At 60.0% G+C, this 19,220-nt stretch overlaps 2 protein-coding genes across 20 annotated transcripts in view; both read left to right on the plus strand.

Annotated features, from left to right (window-relative positions):
* SRGAP3 (SLIT-ROBO Rho GTPase activating protein 3) overlaps positions 1 to 851 on the plus strand; it is a 331,270-nt gene extending 330,419 nt beyond the window's left edge. For 4 of the 5 annotated variants that reach the window (XM_070051217.1, XM_070051214.1, XM_070051215.1 and 1 more), the window contains one exon: positions 287 to 851. In XM_070051217.1, coding sequence (XP_069907318.1) covers positions 287 to 700 — 414 coding nt within the window. In that variant the 3' untranslated portion in view covers positions 701 to 851. The remainder of the gene's footprint in view (positions 1 to 286) is intronic. The other variant, XM_070051219.1, reaches the window with a different exon arrangement.
* A 10,106-nt stretch (positions 852 to 10,957) lies between these two features.
* RAD18 (RAD18 E3 ubiquitin protein ligase) overlaps positions 10,958 to 19,220 on the plus strand; it is a 102,250-nt gene continuing 93,987 nt past the window's right edge. For 11 of the 15 annotated variants that reach the window (XR_011379675.1, XR_011379674.1, XM_008273577.4 and 8 more), the window contains exons 1-2: positions 10,965 to 11,122; positions 15,408 to 15,489. Coding sequence is in view for 11 of the 15 variants with exons in the window: in XM_008273577.4 (XP_008271799.2) it covers positions 11,072 to 11,122; positions 15,408 to 15,489 (133 nt within the window). In the remaining 4 variants the exon portion in view is untranslated. Of the gene's footprint in view, positions 11,123 to 11,539; positions 11,633 to 15,407; positions 15,490 to 19,220 lie in introns of those variants that run through there. The other 4 variants (XM_008273586.4, XM_002720617.5, XM_051831966.2 and 1 more) reach the window with 4 other exon arrangements.

The following is a 19,220-nucleotide window of genomic DNA, read 5'->3' on the forward strand; positions in this document are numbered from 1 at the left end:
AGGCTAGCCATCTGAGGCTCAGAGAGGTGAGGGTGCCCACCCAAGGTCACACAGTAAGTAAGAGGCAGAGGCAGGACTTGAACCTGTGGCCCTGTGACTCTGGCTCCTGCCCATTGGCCAGGTCACCTGACCTGCCTGTGTGAGTCGGTTCCCATGCATGGAGCGTGCCCACCTTTAGGCTCCCACCTGGGTGCAGGAGGCCCTGGGGAGTGCACCCAAGCCCTGATGGCCTTGGGGGAGGCTTGGCCTGCAGACTCCCGCTGACCAGCGCACGCTCTGCCCCCAGGACATCGAGAAGACCATGAGCACGGCTCTGCACGAGCTGCGGGAGCTGGAGCGGCAGAACACGGTCAAGCAGGCGCCGGACGTGGTGCTGGACACCCTGGAGCCCCTGAAGAACCCGCCGGGCCCCATCAGCTCGGAGCCGGCCAGCCCGCTGCACACCATCGTCATCCGCGACCCCGACGCCGCCACGCGCCGCAGCAGCAGCTCCTCCGCCGAGATGATGACCACCTTCAAGCCGGCCCTGTCCGCGCGCCTGGCCGGCGCCCAGCTGCGCCCGCCGCCCATGCGGCCCGTGCGGCCCGCGGTGCAGCCCCGCTCCAGCAGCAGCAGCAGCTCGGGCGTGAGCAGCCCGGCCGTGACGCCCACCGAGAAGATGTTCCCCAACAGCTCGGCGGACAAGTCCGGCACCATGTGACCCGCGGGGGCGGGGGAGGGGCCGTGGCCGGCACGGCCCCCGGGCTCCCACTCGCTCCCCAGCAAGGCTGGCCCGTGGGAGGTCTGCCGGAGTGGAGGCCCCGCGGCGACTGCAGGCTCCGCCCAGCCGTGGGCGCCCGTGTCCCGTGAGCAGACACCCCGAGGAGTGCGGGGGTGGGGCGGGGGGCAGGACGGAGGAGGCACATGCTCCCGGCTTCTGTGCGTGTTGTCACTGGAAACCCAACCCCGACGTTCTGCATCCGTGAGTGTGTGCGCGTGCGCGTGAGGCCGGATGGATGCGTGCAGGTGTGTGTACATATATATATTTATGCATCTGTATACAAATACTAGGTCAGGACACACACATACTATAAGTGTATATAGTCTCTCCTTTTTCTTTTTATGATAAACTTAGAGTTACCTCAGACCCATGCCACCAGACATCTCCGGCTGAGTTACTGGGTGGGACCCCACAGTAACTGCGGACGAAGCAATATACCACCAAGCTGCAGAGCGCCCACGCGGCTCCCCCGCTCTGCAGACCGTGGCCTTCCAGGGCAGCCGGGCCCCCGACGGCTCCCAGAGGCGGGGACCCTTCCCAGGAAGCCCCTCCGCCCACCCCAGAGACCCCGCCCCGGGGCCGGCGGTGCCCGCGAAGGCACGGGAGGAGACCCCCGAGCGCAGGTCCCTGTCTGTAGGTGGGAGCGGGGGACGGCAGGGGCCCAGGCCGCATCGTAGCGCGTGGCTGGGAAAAAGGTCCTTCGGACCCTAGCGATGCTGTAGGAACAAACCTGCGTTCGCCGTAGAGATTGGACTTACACCGCTTTGAAAATACTTGATTTTTTTTTCTTTTCCTCGTCCTACTAACGATACCGTGTCCAATTCGGAGCTCGGGAGGCAAGGAGGCTTTGTGCCACGTCGCTCTCGTGGGCGGTGCCCTGCGTGGGCCCCTGCGGGTCTGGTTCAGCGCTGGGGGTTGGGGGGCTCCTGAGCGCCCTCTGCAGGCCGGCGGAGTTTATGCAGGGACAATGGCTTCGGTCTCTCCCTCCCTCCTCTGCTTCACCTGCTGGCCCCGGAGCGCCTAGCGTAGCGGGAAGTAGGACGATGGGACCAGGCTGCGCGATTCCATGTTACCTTCTCTCCATCTCTCCACACCCCGGGGCTGGGCTGGTTTGGGGTAACAGAACGCAGGCACCGCTGACCGCTTTCACTGAGCCCCTCACGCCAGACCCAGGGTCCCCTCCCTGTCCTTCCCAGCTCCTGCGCTCTCGCGTGTGCTCGTCTCAGCCTCTGTCACCGTGTGGCTGCAGGGGGCCAAGCCTCGTGGGAACCGTGCGCGGGCCGTGCAGCCTGGCTCGCGCCGGCAGCCTCAGTGAGCTGAGCCTTTTGCATCCCAAACCACCAGCCCTTTCTTTCGGAAACCTCCTGATGGCTTGTGAGAAGTGGGTGGCGAAATTCCCGCACCCGATTAGCAAGGGCGGAGGCGCGTCTTTAGCAGCTGCACCCTTGGCTCGCCCTGGTCCTCCGTGAGGGAGGCACCTGGTGAGAACACCTGGACGGGCAGGAGCGGTTGGCTGCTACGCCCTGTGTGAGGCTCTGCCCTGGGGGCCACACCGTATGAAGGCAGCGTCAGGAAGGGGCACAGTGACAGAGGTGACCCCCCGTTGTCCTGTCTGCAGGTGCTACCCCTTCTTGTGTGGCTCCTGGGTATAAAAGGCCCTCTGCTTGTGAGCACATAGGATGTCCCCACGTTACAGCCAGGGCTGTGCTGTACCTGCCTAAGAGGTGACAGGGGACAGGGAGTGGGGGCCGTGCCATGCAGGATGCGAGACTTCTCGCTTCCGTCCCAGGGAGACACCCAGCCCCAAAATCCAGGAGTCCACCACCACTGCCGAGAGCGCCACGGCGGGCTGTGTGTTGCCGGCATCCACGCTGCCAGTCAGACCGTTGGGTCTTCCTTACTGAAGCTGGGCCTGCCCCTTCCGGAATCCCCTGGAGTAGAGCCTCTCCTGATTTCTTTAAGTGCTCATTTTCCCCCGCTGGGAAGTGGCGGATGAGCTGATCTTTAGGGAAGAATACACACACACACACACACAGGGCAGGTGTGTCCCCACTCTTTCAGCCCCCAATCTGAGCCTCGATGCAAAACCAAGTAGAAAATACCGCCCCACCTCCCCCCTGCCACTGTGCACACCTGTGCCACCGACCTCGTCCCTCCCCCCTCATCGCTCACGAGCACTGGCACTCTTCCCGGCTCCTGCCTGTTCTAGTCCACTATATATTGCTGTATTTGCTTCAACGCTGGAAAGTAACTGTTACAATGTGAAACTGTAATTTTTACCAAGGCTACAATGAAATTATAGCCAATGCCACTCACCAAATCTTCGCACCTGGTAGATAGATCAGTGTAAAAACAAATACCAGAAACCTACCTGTACAGTGCGTGTGGGGGAATGTAGTGACCTAGTTCGTAGTCCTCAGTATAACCAGTTGTAAAGCGGAAGTGGTGTTACCTGCCTGTTCATCACCATTTCTGAAAGCCGCGCCGATCAGTTCGCTGAAAACGGGCATTTTTTTTTCTTTTTCTTAATTTGGCTTCATGGAATGATTTGATTTTCCTTAACCTTTGACCCCGAGATCACAACTTCCGTCTTTAGGTACAGCCAACGGTCAGTCCCTCTTAGGAATGGACCAGCGAGACGTCCATTGACAGCCGACCAAAGGCGATGAGTTCCTGGTCCGGTGTCCCAGGCCCGGGGCAGCTGTCTTGGATAAAACCGAGAACAAACGCCGTGCTTCGGCCCCGTCTCCACGCCCGCCCGCCCTTCGAGCCCTTCTCTTAGCGAGCTGCTCTGAGCGGTGGGATTTGCACCTTTCACGTTTTCAGTGCTAACGATTTCTCACCTTGAAGCGCCTTCTGAACCCGCGCAGAGCGCACAGCCGCACAGCCGGAGGGGACGGCGGTCTGTGCGGAGACGTGGGCGCCTCTTCCTCTGGAGTCAGGGGGCCAGGGCCCAGGAGGACAGGCATCCCCACGGGCCGAGGGGCTCCCGCTCGATGGAGATATCCCAGCGGGAAGAGAGCCCGGGAGACGGAGCCAGCGGCTCGGAGATCTGCCTTACAAACTCTTCCAGCTGCTTTGCGGTGCGCAGAGGGCAGCGGCGTGGCCGGGGGCCTCTCTGGGGGTCGCGAAGGCAGGGGCATCCTCGGGACTTGGCCCTCCCTGGCGCTCAGCGCGGGCACGCGGCCAGTGGAAGACCCCGGGGAGTGATGTCACGAGTCTTCCTCGGTCTCCGTGCTCCCGTCTTCGCACGCGTCCAGCAGGTGGCACGCTGGAGCGGATGCGTTCCTCTGCAGAGAACCCGGCCGAGCTCTGGCGGGTGGCAGCCGCTGTGCAGGGCCACGCGGGGCTGGAAGGGCCGCGGGCGGGCGGGAAGGGGCGGGCCGGGTTGCTGATCGGCAGAGCTGACGCTCAGGCTCCCTGTCCACTCCTCCCGCTCTCCGGGCTCGCCTCTCTCCCAAGCAGAGAATTCCCCACAGACCCAGAGCTGCCGGGAGAGCGGCGAGGGGGCTTGGTGCCTCTCAGCGCGGTCCCAGCCTCTGGGGGTGGCCCGATGGCCGTCCTGCCCCTGGCCCACACCTCTTCCTGTGTGACCTGCCCCGGCAGGCTAGCAAAGCTGCTCCGGGAGCAGGACAGCCCGAGCGCCCTCGGCCCGCCTCGGCCGCGATGGCCCCTGGGCTGGGCAGTGTGCCTGTTTACATGGTCTGGCGCTAGGTTTGGTTCTGGTTGCTTCCGAGTGGCTGGTCTGCTGTGTTTCCTTCCTCCCCCAACCGAGACCACCCTAGGAAATGGCCGGTTGCCTGTCCCCACGTGACGATCCGTCTATTGTTTCTCTACTCTGAGACCTGACGCCCGTCCCGTAGCGTGTCTGACTGGACCCTCTGTGTGTATTCTGATGGTGCCTGCTGGTTTGACGTGGAGCTATCCTGTGAAATAAAACAGCTTAACTTTTCTCAAACACGCTCTGGTGGTTTTTGCAGGGGGGGCACAAGGGGACACAGCCCACACCCTCTGCCTGCTCCCCCCCCGCCCCGCACCCCCAGTCACCCCCTCCGCGAGGTTCTTTAGCTCAGATCCAGTGAGGGGAAGGTCAAGTGTTTCCCCGCAGAGCTAACCGAAGGTGACCGACGGAGGGCTGCTGGGAAAACTGGAACTGGACATGTCAGAGCCGGGGTGGGGGTGGCCTGGAGCTGTCAGCCGTAGCAAGGTCTCCACCAGCTTAGGGGGACTCAGCGGTGGCCACGGGGTGCCCATCTCCAAAGCCAGGGCATGTGTGACGTGTGTCACATGTGTCACATGACCTTTAGGCGTGTACGTGCGCGCTGTTCACCCACTGCTCATTTCTGCCCCAGATTAAACCCTGTCCATGCAGGTCCGAGTTCTCGGGACGCTGGAGGTCAAGGTCACAATCCGGACCCGGGGTTCTGAGCGGCTCGGCGCTTGTCTGGGGCCAGGCCAGGAACAGGGGAGCCAGAACGTGACCCTGGTTGGTCTGACTCCAAAGCCAGGCTCTGTATGAGCTCCTTGCACGGCCTCTCCTCCTGGGTGCTGTGCCACCAGGCTTGGGGGGCAGGACCCCTTGACTCCGCCAAGGAGGGGGGCGGCCAGGGGGAACTTCACAAGGGAAATGGGGTCTTGCGAATTGCGGACGCCGCTGGGCGTAGCACCTGTGAGGCTGTGTCCTGTGTGCGCCCTGGCAGCTGTCGGGGCTTGTACAGCGGCGGTCACTGGGGAGCCCCAATCGGGTGCCTTGCGTTCCCCGGTTCTGCGTGTGTCTGGAAGCGCCGTGGTGTGACCCTTGCCCCAGAGTAGCTGCGGGGGTGCAGGAGGCTGAGCCCTCGTTCCTGGCACCAAGTCTGTGGCCCATGACAATGACGCTAGAATGCTGGAATGAGCTTTGACCAGCAACGAACACTGCAGTGTCTTTGCCCGACGGAGGCACAAAGGGGACATCCTCATCGCTTATCAGCTGTGCCAGCTGCAAAGCACAGCCCGTGGCTGGATCGTCTGCCTCCTGCGCGTGGCTGTGGAGGACTCTTTGGCTTGCAAACCACCGAGTGTCCGATCCGGAGGCTAGGACTGGCTGCAGACCCGGATGGGAGGACGTGAGCATCGTCCCAAGGCTGCCTTGGCACCTGGGGCCGGCTGGCTGCCCTCAGCTGCGTGGGTTGCCCCTGTGCCCACACAGCCCGTCTGAGTTTCACGGCTTCTCGCGGGATGTAGACGCTTCCACCACCTACACCTGCTCAGCTTCCGTAGAAGTCAGTCTGAGGTCTGCTTCTCACCGAGCAGGACTGAGCCGGGGGATCCCCCGTACAGGAGACCCAGGTGAGGAAAGAGATCCGTGGGCCCAAGCATCGCCTGCCAGACTTTGTATCAGAAGGAACCATGGTCCAAGGGAGGTGGCCGGGGCTGGGCTCACGCTGCCGACCCGGGAGAAATCATCGATGGGGGTGGATTTCGTCACACAGTGTCACGACGGTTAGTGATGCAGCCTTTGCTAGCCTATGTGCTCGAGAAAAGCTCATGCGAGCACACTGCGGCTTCGCCCTGGTCTTTGGAACAGCTGCAGACTCACTGGTTCCCCAGCGTAGGCTGTGCGTCCCACCCAGCACACGCACTGCACCTGCCCACCGCGAGGGGCCCCCAGCTGTGCGTCCCACCCAGCACAGGCACTGCACCTGCCCACCGCGAGGGGCCCCCAGCACACTCGGGGGAGGCTGACTCTATTCACATCCTGCTTGACAGTGAGGGCCCCCAGGCCTGGGGGCTCCAGGTCCACAGAGCGGCCCCTCTGCCACCACGACCGGGACGCAATGCAGGAACCACTCTGTGGCCCCCAGGGGACAGCCACCTGCGGAGTAGATCTCTCCTGCCTCCCTCCGGGAGCTCAGCTCTGCCCCAACCTCCCCTCAACCCTAAGCTGGAGGAGACGTGCTGCTGCTGAGTCCCTGCGCTCGGTTCACCTCCTGTTTCCTCATTTCGCTGCCGCGTTTCTATCAGAATCCGTGTTTGCGTCTAGACCAGGAAGGAGCAGAGTAGGGAGGAGACAGGACTCACTCCGAACCCCAGGACAGGGGGAAGGGGACAGAAGGCCTCCAGCTCCCCATGTCCCCGGACCATGCTCCCCCTCCCCCTCCCCCGGCACCCCCACCCGTGTCCCCCAACCCCAAGCTCCACGTGTCTGCCTGGCTGGTTCTGACGAGCTCGGGCCCCACCTTGTGTCCGTGCCGGGCCTTGGCACCTCCCTTTCACAGGGTCACCGGCCAGCTGATCGGTGTGTGCTGTGTTGTGCAGGGCGGGGTGGGGGGTTCTCTTTTTATTCCAGGTTCTTGTCGTGCACAAAGAGAAGAATTCTTGGGCTGACACTCATGCGTTTTATTGCGAAGGTGAGAAAGTGAACTCAGGTGCACGGGTCACCCCCTCCCCCACACACAGATACCCGACATGAGTGGGGGTGGGCCCAGAAGGAGGGTGGGAGAGGGGAAGCAGAGCGAGTGCCCACCGTCCCCCCACCCAGCCACGGCATCCGAGGCACCTCCTTTTATGAGCTGTGCGTGTGGGGAGGGCCTGTGTGTACAGATGTGAAGTCGCCTGGACTCTTAAAGTACTTGGTGCCTAATGTACATATTTCCACGGCGCCTTCCTCCCCAGGTCCCTGTTGAAACACAGGCATCCTGGGAAAGGGGCTGTTCTGATTGACAAGTAGGATAGACTCACAGGGGCGGGACTTGTGGCTTGCAGGCCCCTCCAGCTGCCTGCCCGTGCCCTATCATGAGGAACCCCTGGGCGTCCGGGCAGAGGCTGCAGGAACCCATGGAGATGCCAGCCGTCCCCGTGCTGCCCCTGGGGTTGGGAGCCCATGTCTGGCCATGTTGTGACCCCCTCCCGCCGGCCACAGGAGCCTCACAGGTGGCTGATGGTGGATCAGTGAGTAGCCTGGGCCTTGGTGGGCTGAGCCGTGGGCCTGTGGAGGACTTTTCCTAGGCAGCTGGACAGAGAGGCAGCAACAGGGCGTGGCAGGAGGAGCCCAGGGTGGAGGCTGCAATGCTGATGGGGTGGGAGGTAGCCAGGGAGCCCTCTGGTCCACACGGAGGCCCAGGCCATGAGGTCCGGACGCAGCGAGAAAGTCCGTGGGGAAAGGGAGGCAGGGGGAGGCCCCAGAGAGCAGAATAGGGGGCGGTGCTGTGGTGCAGTGGGCCAAGCCTCCACCTGCAGTGCCGGCATCCCACATGGGCACCGGTTCAAGTCCTGGCTGTTCCACTTCCCAGCCAGCTCCCTGCTAATGCACTTGGGAACGCAGCAGAGGATGGCCCACGTGCTTGGGCCCCTGCACCCATGTGGGAGACCCGGATGAAGCTCCTGGCTCCTGGCTTTGACCTAGCCATGCCCTGGCCATTGCAGCCATTTGGGGAGTGAACCAGCAGATGGAAGACCCCTCTCTCTCTGTCTCTCCCTCTCTCTCTGTAAGTCTTTGGAAATGAATAAATCAATCTTTTTAAAAACAAACAAACAAAAAACCCAGGAGCATCCAAATAACCAATCCTGTGTCTGCCCAGGGGCCTGTGCTTCCTGGGGCCCCCTTGGTCTGTTTCCTGTCACTGTAACAAAGCTCCCTGGGCTGGCGGCCCAGAGTGGGGGGTGGGGGGTGATGGGGGAGCTGGGAGGGGCCGAGCGGCCTGGCGCCAGGACTCTGCTGGAGCAGCATCGGGAGACTCAGCAAGGCCAGGCTGTGTGTGTCGGGGGGGGGGGTGCCCTCACTCACAGGAGGCGCCTGCACAGCCAGGAGTCCCTGGCCGAGTCTCCTCCCCCAGGCACAGGTTCCCTGGGGGCCGAGGTCAGCAGGGGCGTCCCGGGAACAAGCCTTTCCTCTTTCCCCCGCCGCTGGTGCTCTCCAGGGAGCCCAGGTGGGCGCGAGGAGCCGGGCATAGGCAGCACTGGGCCAGCGACAACTGGTGTGGTCAGGCGAGAGGCTCCCTGTGTGCCCCACCAGAATGAAGTCCAGGGCGAGTCCCGGTGTCCCAGTGGCGTCCACAGGTCTAGGGCCTCCCCCCGCTCTGCTCAGCTGCCTGCCCGCATGGTGGAGAGTAGAGTGGGGGAGGTTCCCCAAAATGACAAGAAAGGTTCTGAGATCTGAGATCAGGCAACATCCAGGGAACTCGCCCTCCAGGGGGCGCTAGTGAGCAGCACGGTCACAGCAGGGCCTCCGGCAAATCTCCAGCGCCCCAGACCCTGCCTTCCAGGACACCCACCTGCCCAGAGCCGGACAGCCGCCCCTGTGGACGCCACACCGCTGGGCCTAACTCCCGGCCTCCCCTCGAGTCCCTAACCCGCTCCGTTTCCCCATCTCTAGGGTAGGGACAGTGACGGCACCTGCCTGTGGGCTCACCCGGGGGCTGGGCCTGGCACAGCGAGGACCCCAGCAAGGGTTGCTGCCTGTTGGAGAGTTCAGATTCCAGGGCCCCTGTCCCCAGACCACATTCCCCAGGTCCCCCAGCGCGGCAGTCAGACAGCCGACAGCCTGCCTCCGTCCCGAGCACCAGAGGAGTGGCCACTTGGGGAGTGAACGAGCGGATGGAAGACCTCTCTCTCTCTGTCTCTGTCTGTCTGTCTCTCTCCTGCTTTGCCTTTCAAACAAATCTTTACAAAAATTCTCTCCCACACGCCCAGGCAAGGTCTCCACTCTAAAGACCAGGGACCCCAGTGCCTGCAGGGACCCAGCGGGACAGGGGCTCCGGGTGCCTGTCCCCTCGAGGCCACCACACACACACACACACGGCTGCAGGAGAGCCGGGTGCGGTGCACTCAGCTCTGTGTCCCCTGGAGCCCAGGAAGAATAAGGAAATTAGCGAAAAACGGGCGCCTGCTGTCTCCTCCAACCTGAGCCCACACCCAGCCGGTGCTCTGCCGCCCCCGTGCGGTCACTTGTAGGATGGCAGGGCCGGCTACCCCTAATTTCCATTACGAATTGTTTCAAGCTCACAGGACACAGACTGATTAATTAATAACCGTGTCGCTCTTCGAGATTTAACAATTACTTTTTGTTCCCAAAGTTTCCTTTGACTTTTTAGAGATTCAAGTAAACCAATGACATCACATCTCAACCGGCCCACCTCTAAAAATGACATTTTCTACACAGGGACCATCCCAAACCACACTGACCAAATCAGTGATAACTGCCCAATATGACAAATGCACCACTCACATTCACAGTTCCTTGACTGTTCCAGAAATGTCATTTAAAGTTGTTTTTTCAAATCAGGGCCCAAATGAGGCCATCGACGGGTGTGGCAGCTCCTGAGCGTCTTTCCCGGGCGGCACGGCTCTGGGGTGACGTCACGGCTCCGGGGTGACGTCACGGCTCCCTGAACTTCCGCTCGTTGTCTGCAGCCGGGCTCCCTGCGTCTGCCCAGCGTTTTCCTCGCCTCTCAGGCCGCTGCGGCCCCTGCCCCCGGGCCTCACCGGCAGTAACTTGGATTCAGCTCCACTGTCTGGGGTGGGGCTCCCCGGGGCTCCCGCGTCCCAGGACAGCACAGCAGGGGGCCTCTGCTGGGCGCCCGCCTCCAGCGTGCACCCCCTGCACCAGGACGACCACCCTCACCCCCTCTGCATTTTGCCTGTGGGCAGCAGGTGCACCTGGGCCGGACAGCGCGGGCCCTGACCTCGATGGCTGTGGTCTCCCCGAGACCGGCTGCAGAGGGGCCTCTCCTGGACGTTCCACTCCTGTGTCAGCTGAGTCGCAGCCGCAGCCGCCATCTCCCTGGGGCACAGCCCGTCCTGGGAGAGTAAACCAGACCCCGCCCCCTCCTGTCAAAGCGGGAACGAGTCTTTTCACGGTTCTTTTTATTTGAGAGGGAGAGACAGAGAGGTCCTCCGTCCCTGGTCACTCCCCAGAGGGCCAGGCCTGGGCCAGCGCGGCCAAGAGCCCGTGACCGTCTGGGTGACCCGGGAGCAGGGACCCGGACACCGGGCCATCTCCTGCGGCTTTTCCAGGAGGATTGGCAAGGCGTGGGCTCAGGAACGGGGCAGCCACAGCGGCCGCCAGCGCCCGCGGGCGGGGACTTCACCCGCTGCACCGACCCGGCTCCCGGCTCTCCTCACCAGCGCCTGGCAGGAAGACGCCCGGCGCGTGCGCAGTACGAACGGCCCGGCCCACGCTCCGCCCACCTACTACAACTCCCGGCAGGCCCCGCGCGCGTCTCGGCCGCGGCGCGCTCTGCTGACGTAGCTCAATAGCGCGGGGAATTTCGAGTGGGAGCGCAGCGCGGGAGGCCAGCGGGCGGCCGACCCCCAGCATCCTCGGGAGTGACCATGGACTCCCTGGCCGAGCCTCGGTGGCCGCCGGGCCTGGCAGTCATGAAGGTGAGGGCTCCTTGGGGCCCGGAGAGGGGCGACGACGGGGCGCGAGCGGCGAGCGGGGCCGGGTGCCCGGCTGTGCCCTGCCGGTCGCCGGGCGCGCGGCTCTGGGCCCGAGCGTCCTCCGCTGAGAAGTGACAGGGACGGGCGTTGGTGTGTCGCGGCGAGCCGGGAGGGTGGCCGTCGCGCGGTGCGATGCCGGCAGCGGCATGGCGGGCAGCCGTGGGCGCGACAGTGGCGGCCCGGCCTTGCCGTGGGCTCCCGTGTGCGCGGCCTCACGTGACGATCTCCGCGCGCGGGAGAGCAGCCGGCTTCCCTCCTGCTGCTCGTGCGCGCCCTCTGCTCCCGGCCGCAGCCCCGAAGCCTGCCCCCAGCAGCGGCCCGTCTCCCTGTCTCTCCTAACCGGAGATCGGGGCCTCAGCCCGGCGCCGGCCGTGGGTTGAGTGGACCTCGGTTAGGTTTGCCCCCGGTGTCCGTGCACGGCCCAGGACTCCTGCAGGATGCGCTCCAGGGCAGGTGCAGCTCGCCGGGGCGGCCTCGCCCTGCCTCTCGTCCTTTGTGTTTGTGAGGCCGCCTCCCTCTGCGCTTGGGTCTACCCGGGGGGGGGGGGGGGGGCTGTGGGTCTGCCCCGTGGGCTCCGCAGAGGGACCTGGGGGCGGCTGCGGTCACCCAGGGCCTTTGCTGACGTCGCTGCCGGGACCTGGGGTATCCCGGCAGTGACTGACGGGGTGGCCTGAGATAGCCCCGAGTGGACGGGGCACACAGGGGCGGACCAGGCCGTGCAGCTGAGGTGCAGGGGACGAAGGCGTGGGTTCGGGGTCCAGTGGCCCTGGTTCATTGTGGCCCCTATGAGTCTGAGTGTACTCAGGGGGTTGTGGGACGGGTGGTGTAGGCTGACGAGTGTTGGTAGCGACCCAGGCTTAGCAGGTGCTCAGAATCCTGCACGGGTGGATCGAGGGTGCCGGGCGAGGTAAGCGTTAGCACCTAAGGCGTGCTTGGTGCTGCCGGCAGGGCTGCGTTGGCGAGAGAACAGGGACCCGCGCGGCAGCCCTGCGGACTTGCCTGTTCTGTAACCCTATTCAAGCTGTTCAGAGCGGGCTCCGCGTCCCCTGTGGATGGAGCGGGACCCCGGGGCCGGGCTCCGCGTCCCCGGTGGGTGGAGAGGGACCCCGGGGCCGGGCTCCGCGTCCCCGGTGGGTGGAGAGGGATCCTGGGCCGGGCTCCGCGTCCCCGGTGGATGGAGAGGGACCCCGGGGCCGGGCTCCGCGTCCCCGGTGGGTGGAGAGGGACCCCCGGGCCGGGCTCCGCGTCCCCGGTGGATGGAGAGGGATCCTGGGCCGGGCTCCGCGTCCCCGGTGGGTGGAGAGGGACCCCCGGGCCGGGCTCCGCGTCCCCCGGTGGATGGAGCGGGACCCCGGGGCCGGGCTCCGCGTCCCCGGTGGATGGAGAGGGACCCTGGGCCGGGCTCCGCGTCCCCGGTGGATGGAGAGGGATCCTGGGCCGGGCTCCGCGTCCCCGGTGGGTGGAGAGGGATCCTGGGCCGGGCTCCGCGTCCCCGGTGGGTGGAGTCGGACACCGAGCGCTCTCAGAGCTCAGCCCCGGTTGACTGCGCCCAGCCGAGCTCGCTGGCCTCCTGCGGGTTCTGAAGGCGGAAACCAGCGCCCTCTGGTGTCCCGGCCGTGTTGTCGCGCGTCCAGGGACAGAACCCAGGAGCTGCCCTGGTTCCTCCAGTGCTGCGTGCAGCTGTCACTCACGCAGACCCGCAGCGAGACGTGGTGCCTGCGTGCACGTGTTTCTGAGAAGTCCACAGTGTCCAAGCACGTTGCAAAGGGCGCTGTTGTCCCCAGGACTTTCTGTAGTTGTTGAGTTGTCCTCGCATCCTGTGCTCCCGGTCACTGTCTCCAAACGCAGGCTCCCCCGGGACGCCTGCTGGCTGTCCCCGTCCCCTCCAGGCATGTATGTTGTGAGGCACGTGTGGCATGCATGTGGTGCATGCATGGCATGCGTGTGGCGTGGCGTATGTGTGGCACACATGTGGTTTGTGTGTGGTGTGTGTGTGGCATGCATTGGCATGCGTGTGGCGAGTGTCGCGGTAGCTCCGGCCCTGCCCTCCCGCAGCCGAGGGTTGTGCGAGGGAGCCTGAGAGCCCGAGAGGCTGCCTCTGCCCGGCGCCTCCCGCAGTGCTCTCGGTGTCCCTGAAGTAGCCGTCCCGCAGAGTAACGGGAGACTAGGGCGTGTTACTGTTTATTTCCCTGGTTTGGCTGTAATAAGCTTTTTTTTTGATTGGGACACATTATAAATATAAGATGTGTCCACATTAAAAATAATAACAATTCAGACTGGCATAAAGAAGGAGCCAAGGAACACTGCTGGTGACCTTAGCGTCAGACAGAGCCGCTGTTAGTGTCCCCTCCTGTTTCCCTTCAGTCCTCCTGCATGTGGCTGTGGGTCGCCGTGGTGGCGCCCTCGGCAGCTCCGGGCCCTGGGCTTTGCGGTTGGCCTGGTGCTGGGGGCTTCCCGAGACTGTCCTGGCCCCCAGGCTCCGGGGTCTGGGCTGCTGTCGATTTCTCTTCCGACTTTGAAGAAGTGTGCGTTAGAACGTGAACGCTGACCCCTGCCTTTTTTTTTTTTTTTTTTTTTTAAGATTTATTTATTTACTTGAAAGTTAGAGTTACACAGAGGAGAGGCGTGGGGTGGGGTGGTCTTCCATGGCTGCAGTAACCAGAGCTACCCCGATCTGAACCCAGGAGCCAGGAGCTTCTTCCAGGTCTCCCACGTGGGTGCAGGGGCCCAAGGACTTGAACCATCCTCCACTGCTTCCCCAGGCCACAGCAGAGAGCTGGATTGCAAGTGGAGCAGCTGGGACTGGAACTGGCACCCAAATGGGATGCCGGCACTCAGGTGGTGGCTTCACCCGCTGCGCCACAGCACCAGCCCCTCCCCTGCGTTATTCTTGCAGTACACAGGGTGCTGATGGCTACATGATATCCATCAGGCCGACTGGTAGTGACATTAATCCTTTTTTGTTTATATTTTTAAAAGGTGACAGATTCATGTTTCAACAAATACATAAAAGCAGATGTAACAGTCTCCCTCCCACCCTGTTCCTTGTTTGCCCCCAGCTGACCTCCCCAGGGGCTGTTACTTCTAAGTTCCTTGCAGATCGTCACAGAATCTCTTTCCGTGTGTGAATGAGGGAAATAGGACACGTTTTTCCTCAGTCTTCCCTTGTTAGCAAAAGGTCGGCGCTTGCCACACTGTGGGCTCCTCTCCTCCGTGATCTCGGGTCTGTTTTCTACCCGTACATCGGAGTGTTTCCTTCTGAGTGTATGTTTGCCCGGATCCGCTGAGTGGAACGACGTGGTGTTTGAGAGGGTTGCGAGCAGACGCCGTCCTGCCCGGTCGCTGCCCAGGTGACACACGCGTCTCTGGCTCTCTGCGCCGTCTACTTCCTCACTTCCTTTTCTTGTCACTGTCCCAACGGTGATGTGAGCCAGCAAATGCAGTCTGAGGAGCGGCACGGGGAGCCGCTACCTGGGCTGCCGGCCAGGCCCGGAGGCTGCGTGGTGCCCCCTGTCCGAGCGGCTTGGGCTCTTCTGTCGAGGACCCTGCGTGTATCCGTCTGACAAAGGGGTTTTACTGAATTACGGTTTTGGGGATGAAGAAGTTCTGTGTAAGCCCTCCACTCTCGGTGTCCTGGTCTGTGGGGAGCAACTCGGACTAGACTAAGTTACTGGAATTAAGACTTATTCTATGCATCTGCTCTCCCACAATATGGTGCTGGGAGAGAAGTAAACAGCTTCTGCACAGCTGCCTCCAGTTCAACCAATAAGCAGCAGGACCTGCTCCTGATTGGAGGAGAGCAGCGTACTCGGCGTGTGGGCAGCCGAGTTGGGATTGGCGGAAGAGGACTATAAAGGAGGAGAGAGACAACATGCACCAGGAACATCTAAGGGGAACATCTATCTGAAGGAACACCTGTGCAGCCCCCGAGAGAGCCGGCCGGCGGTGTGCCGCTCCCCCACGGAAGTGGGGAAAAGTGGCAGGGGGAACCGCCCTTCCACGGAGGTGGAAGGGACGGTAGCCAACCCGGGAAGAACCAGCAGCAAACCTGGGAAGGGCCGAGCAGACAAAAGAACAACGCAGGGTCCTGTGTCGTTCCTCCACGAAGACGGGGAGCGACATAATGGTGCCGTGACTCGGATATGAAGCCTAGGCAGGGTTTAGTGTCGTTCCTCCATGAAGAGGGGGAGCGACACTGGCCTAAGTGCGTGTATTTTTTGTGTTTCAGACGGTAGATGACTTGCTGCGATGTGGAATTTGCTTTGAGTATTTCAACATTGCAATGATGATCCCCCAGTGCTCACATAACTGTAAGTACGCTTACTTCTGCGAGTTAGAAGTGTGGTTTTTACCCCAAGCCAGAGATAAGGACGCCTTTACTTCTCAGTCTTTGCTCTTCTCTCTTGAAGTTTTCAGTCAGTCTCTTCAGCCCCCATTGCCTGAATTTTGACATTTTTATGAAGGGTCCTCCCTGTTGGATGGTTTTATACTTTTTATATCATTTATGGCAATAAAGATTTTGGTCATAATGTGTGATCACTTTTAGATGTTAAATTTCAGAGCGTTTCTTTTTGACAGGGTAGCAGGTGGCTCAATCACTAGTACGTGGTATGGAATTTCAGAATTAAACATCGGTATCGCTCAGCATACACAGGCCTCTCCTTGGGATGGGCTGTGTTCCAGTGAACCCGTGGAAGCTGAAGCTGTCGGCAGTGAGAATGCGTGGACTGCTCTTGTCTCCCAGGCATCCTTGCTCAGCAACACGGCCCCCAAGGGTCACTGTTTACCCTCCCCACTGCGTGGCTGCCGCTGCTCGGTGTCCCAGGAGAGCCCGCCCTGTGCTGAGGTCGAAGATCAGGGTTCAAAGCCCAGTTTCTCCTGACGTCCGGTGGCTGTCAGCATCCTGGAGTCAGGAGTTGCCGGTTGAGCCCCGAGAGCCGGGGCCGCCGTCTCTGCCCCGTGGGAGAAGGCTGCTGCGCAGTGGTGCCGATGGCTCTGTCACTCCGCTGTGTGTGCGCGGCGCGGGAGGAGTTGTCTGCTAGCACTCTCCCGTGCTTGTCTGGGTCCAGCACAGTAGCACTGGTATAATGTAGTGTGAGGGATTCTGCACCTGGGAGTCAGCCCGTCCAGCTTAGGCATTGTAGGTCCGTGGTCTTTCCTGTCCCCTCTTTTCCAGTTAATTTGTCTGAGGAAGTTGGAGAAACAGCTTAGGTTTAAAAGGAGTGCTTGTGATGGGTGTGGGTTTGGCGGGCCAGCTCATGGGGAGGTGTGGCGGCCGTGTGAACCCACGGATACACTCGGGTCCAGCTCCCACTCCCCACGTCGTGCGTGGATGAGCTTGCAGGAGCTCTCTGTGTATTCCAGGGTGAAGTTCTAGGGGGGATTCCTGTGTCAGAGGTGGTGTGGAGAATTAAGTGTGCACACCTCGGGGTGTGGCGCCATCAAAGGTCCTTAATAAATGTTTGTATCCTCCTGGAACAGATCCTTCCTCCCTCCCTCCCTCCCTCCCTCCCTTCCTTTTTTACTTTTTTAAAAAAATTTATTTTTATTTATTTTAGAGGTGGAGTTACAGGCAGAGGGAGAGACAGAGAGAAAGGGAGCTGGTTTGGAAGTGGAGCGGCCGGGACCCTATGGGGTGCTGGCGCTGCAGGCTGTGGCTTACCCCGCTCTGCCATAGCATCAGCCCCAGTATTACACCTTGTTGTGCCTGATGCTAGAAAAGTGTGTTCTCTTAGTTCCTTGGCGGACTTAGGTAGAGCTTGATCAGTTTTAATGCTTTCTTTTGAAAGACCAAGTTTACTGTTTTGATTTCTTTCTTTTTACTTGCTTGGGTTTAATTTACTCTTTTTTCCCCTCTGGCTCAGAGAGTTGGTGTAGATCCTTTCCAAAGTAAGCATTAAAGCCCGGGTGTCCCTCTGAGCTCTGCTTAGCTCCATCCTGCAAAGGTTGATGGGTATTTTAACTTTTGTTCAATTTACAGTGTATGCCAAGTTCTTCCGTTATTTCATTTTTCATCCATGAATTGCTTAGAAGTCTACTCGTTAATTGCTAAATATTTAGGAATTTCCCCAATACCTTCCTTTAACTGATTTTTAATTTAATTTTATTCCAATCAGATTACATACTCTGTTGGATTTCAGTTCTTACAGTGTGAGCTTATTTTATGGCTCAGCGTGTGGTCTTTCTTTGCTAAGGTATGCGCACCTGAGAGGCATGTCTGGGCTGCTGGAGTCTTAGGGGTGGTGTGTGACCGTCAGGCCAGGGTGGTTCATGGTTCTCTTAAGTGCTGGTTGTCTCTGTTGATTCTCTGGAATTTAACTGCAGGAGGAGAGCAGTGCTGACAACTCTGCCTGCAGTGTGGTCTTCCTGGTTTGTCCTTTCACTTCTGTCAGGTTTTGCTTTATGTATTTGGAAGAGCTGTTAGGTGAACTGACTGCTTTGTTATCGTGAAATGTGCGGCTTTATGCCTGGGGATGTTGCCTGTTCCGGGGTCTGTTTCTTTGTTTCTAATCTTGGGATAGCCACAGTACTGCTTTACATTAGTGTGTCATTGGTGTATCCTTCTCCATTCTTTTACTTCAAACCTATCTCACTATATCCAGAGTGGTTTTTTTAATAGACAGTGTGTGTTGGGTCTGTCATTTTTATCCCGTTTGGCAAAATCTGCTTTTTTCCAGGAATACTTGGACTTACACTGTTTCATATAGAAGCTATTAGTAACATGTGGTGACTGTTTACATTTTAATTAAATTTTATTAAAGTTAAATGAAATTGAACTTCAGTTCCTTAATTGGACTGGCCATATTTCAAGTGCAGATAAGGAACATTTCTGCTGTTGAGGAAAGTGGGTGTGATTGTTGATGAGGGGTGAGTTTACACACACACACACACACACACGTATACGTGGAGAGCTCCCATTGCTGATGCACTTGCCTGAATGCCTCCAGGACAGGGCCAGGCTGGGACCAGAGCTGGGAGCCAGGGCTGCAGTCTGTGTGTCCATGTGAGGGTCAGTCACCACTGCCGCCCGGGGTCTGCACTCGCAGGAAGTGCACAGAGTTGGTCACTGACCCAGGCCCTGGCACGTGGGAAGTGTGGTTCTCACCCAGGGGAGTGCCTGCTCCTTGCCAACTTGCTTTTTGTTTTAGTTCGTTCATCTGTTCTTTCCTCTCTTTTTGACTTTTTAAAAAACAAAATTGAAAAAAAAAAAAAAACAAAATTGAACTTTTGTTTAGAATTGTGTGTTTCTACAGCTGACTTATGACTGCTTCAGATATGCGTCGCCGCTCGCAGGGCATTATGCCGTCTGCGGCGTGCGTGCTGCCGTCCTCCCGGCGCTGTCCGCTTGTGATTTTACCGCTTTCCGTCTGCTCTTGGTTCCTGTTTTTTTCCGTGGTGGTCGGAAAGCACACGTGGATGACTCCGTCTTTCACAGGCTGTTCAGGCTCCTTGTTGTGACCGGTGGAGGTGTGGTCTGCTGCTCCTGCTGGAGCGTTCTGTCCCTGCCTGTGGATTCACTTGGTGTGTGGAGGTGGTGCCTTGGGGACTTGCTGTCGGCTGTCGTGTCCATTACCGAATCTTCCTGTGTTTCTCTGTGGTTCTCCCTTCAGTCCCGTCATGTTTGCTTTACGTAGCTGGCTGCTCTGGCTCATGACTGGCCTGTCTTCTTGGTGGACTGACCCTTGTATGCTTCTGCAGTGTCCTTTTCTGTCTCTTATGACAATTTTTTGACTTACAGTCTATTCTGTGTTATACAGGTCTGGCCACATGGAATGTTTTTGCATCCTTTCACTTGCAGACTGTGTGTGAGTCTCTCATAGAGAACATATAGTTAGATCTTGTATTTCTTTTTTAAAATTTGTTTATTTATTTGAAGGGCAGAGTTAGAGAGAGAGATCTTCCATTTGCTGGTTTACTCCCCACATGGCTGCAACAGGCAGAGCTGGGCTGATCGGCAGCCAGGAGCTGGGAGCTTCTTCCAGGTCTCCTGTGTGGGTGCAGGGGACCAAGTACATGGACCGTCTTCCACTGCGTTCCCAGG

The sequence above is a fragment of the Oryctolagus cuniculus genome, chromosome 10, assembly GCF_964237555.1.
Source record: "Oryctolagus cuniculus chromosome 10, mOryCun1.1, whole genome shotgun sequence".
NCBI classification, from domain to species: domain Eukaryota; kingdom Metazoa; phylum Chordata; class Mammalia; order Lagomorpha; family Leporidae; genus Oryctolagus; species Oryctolagus cuniculus.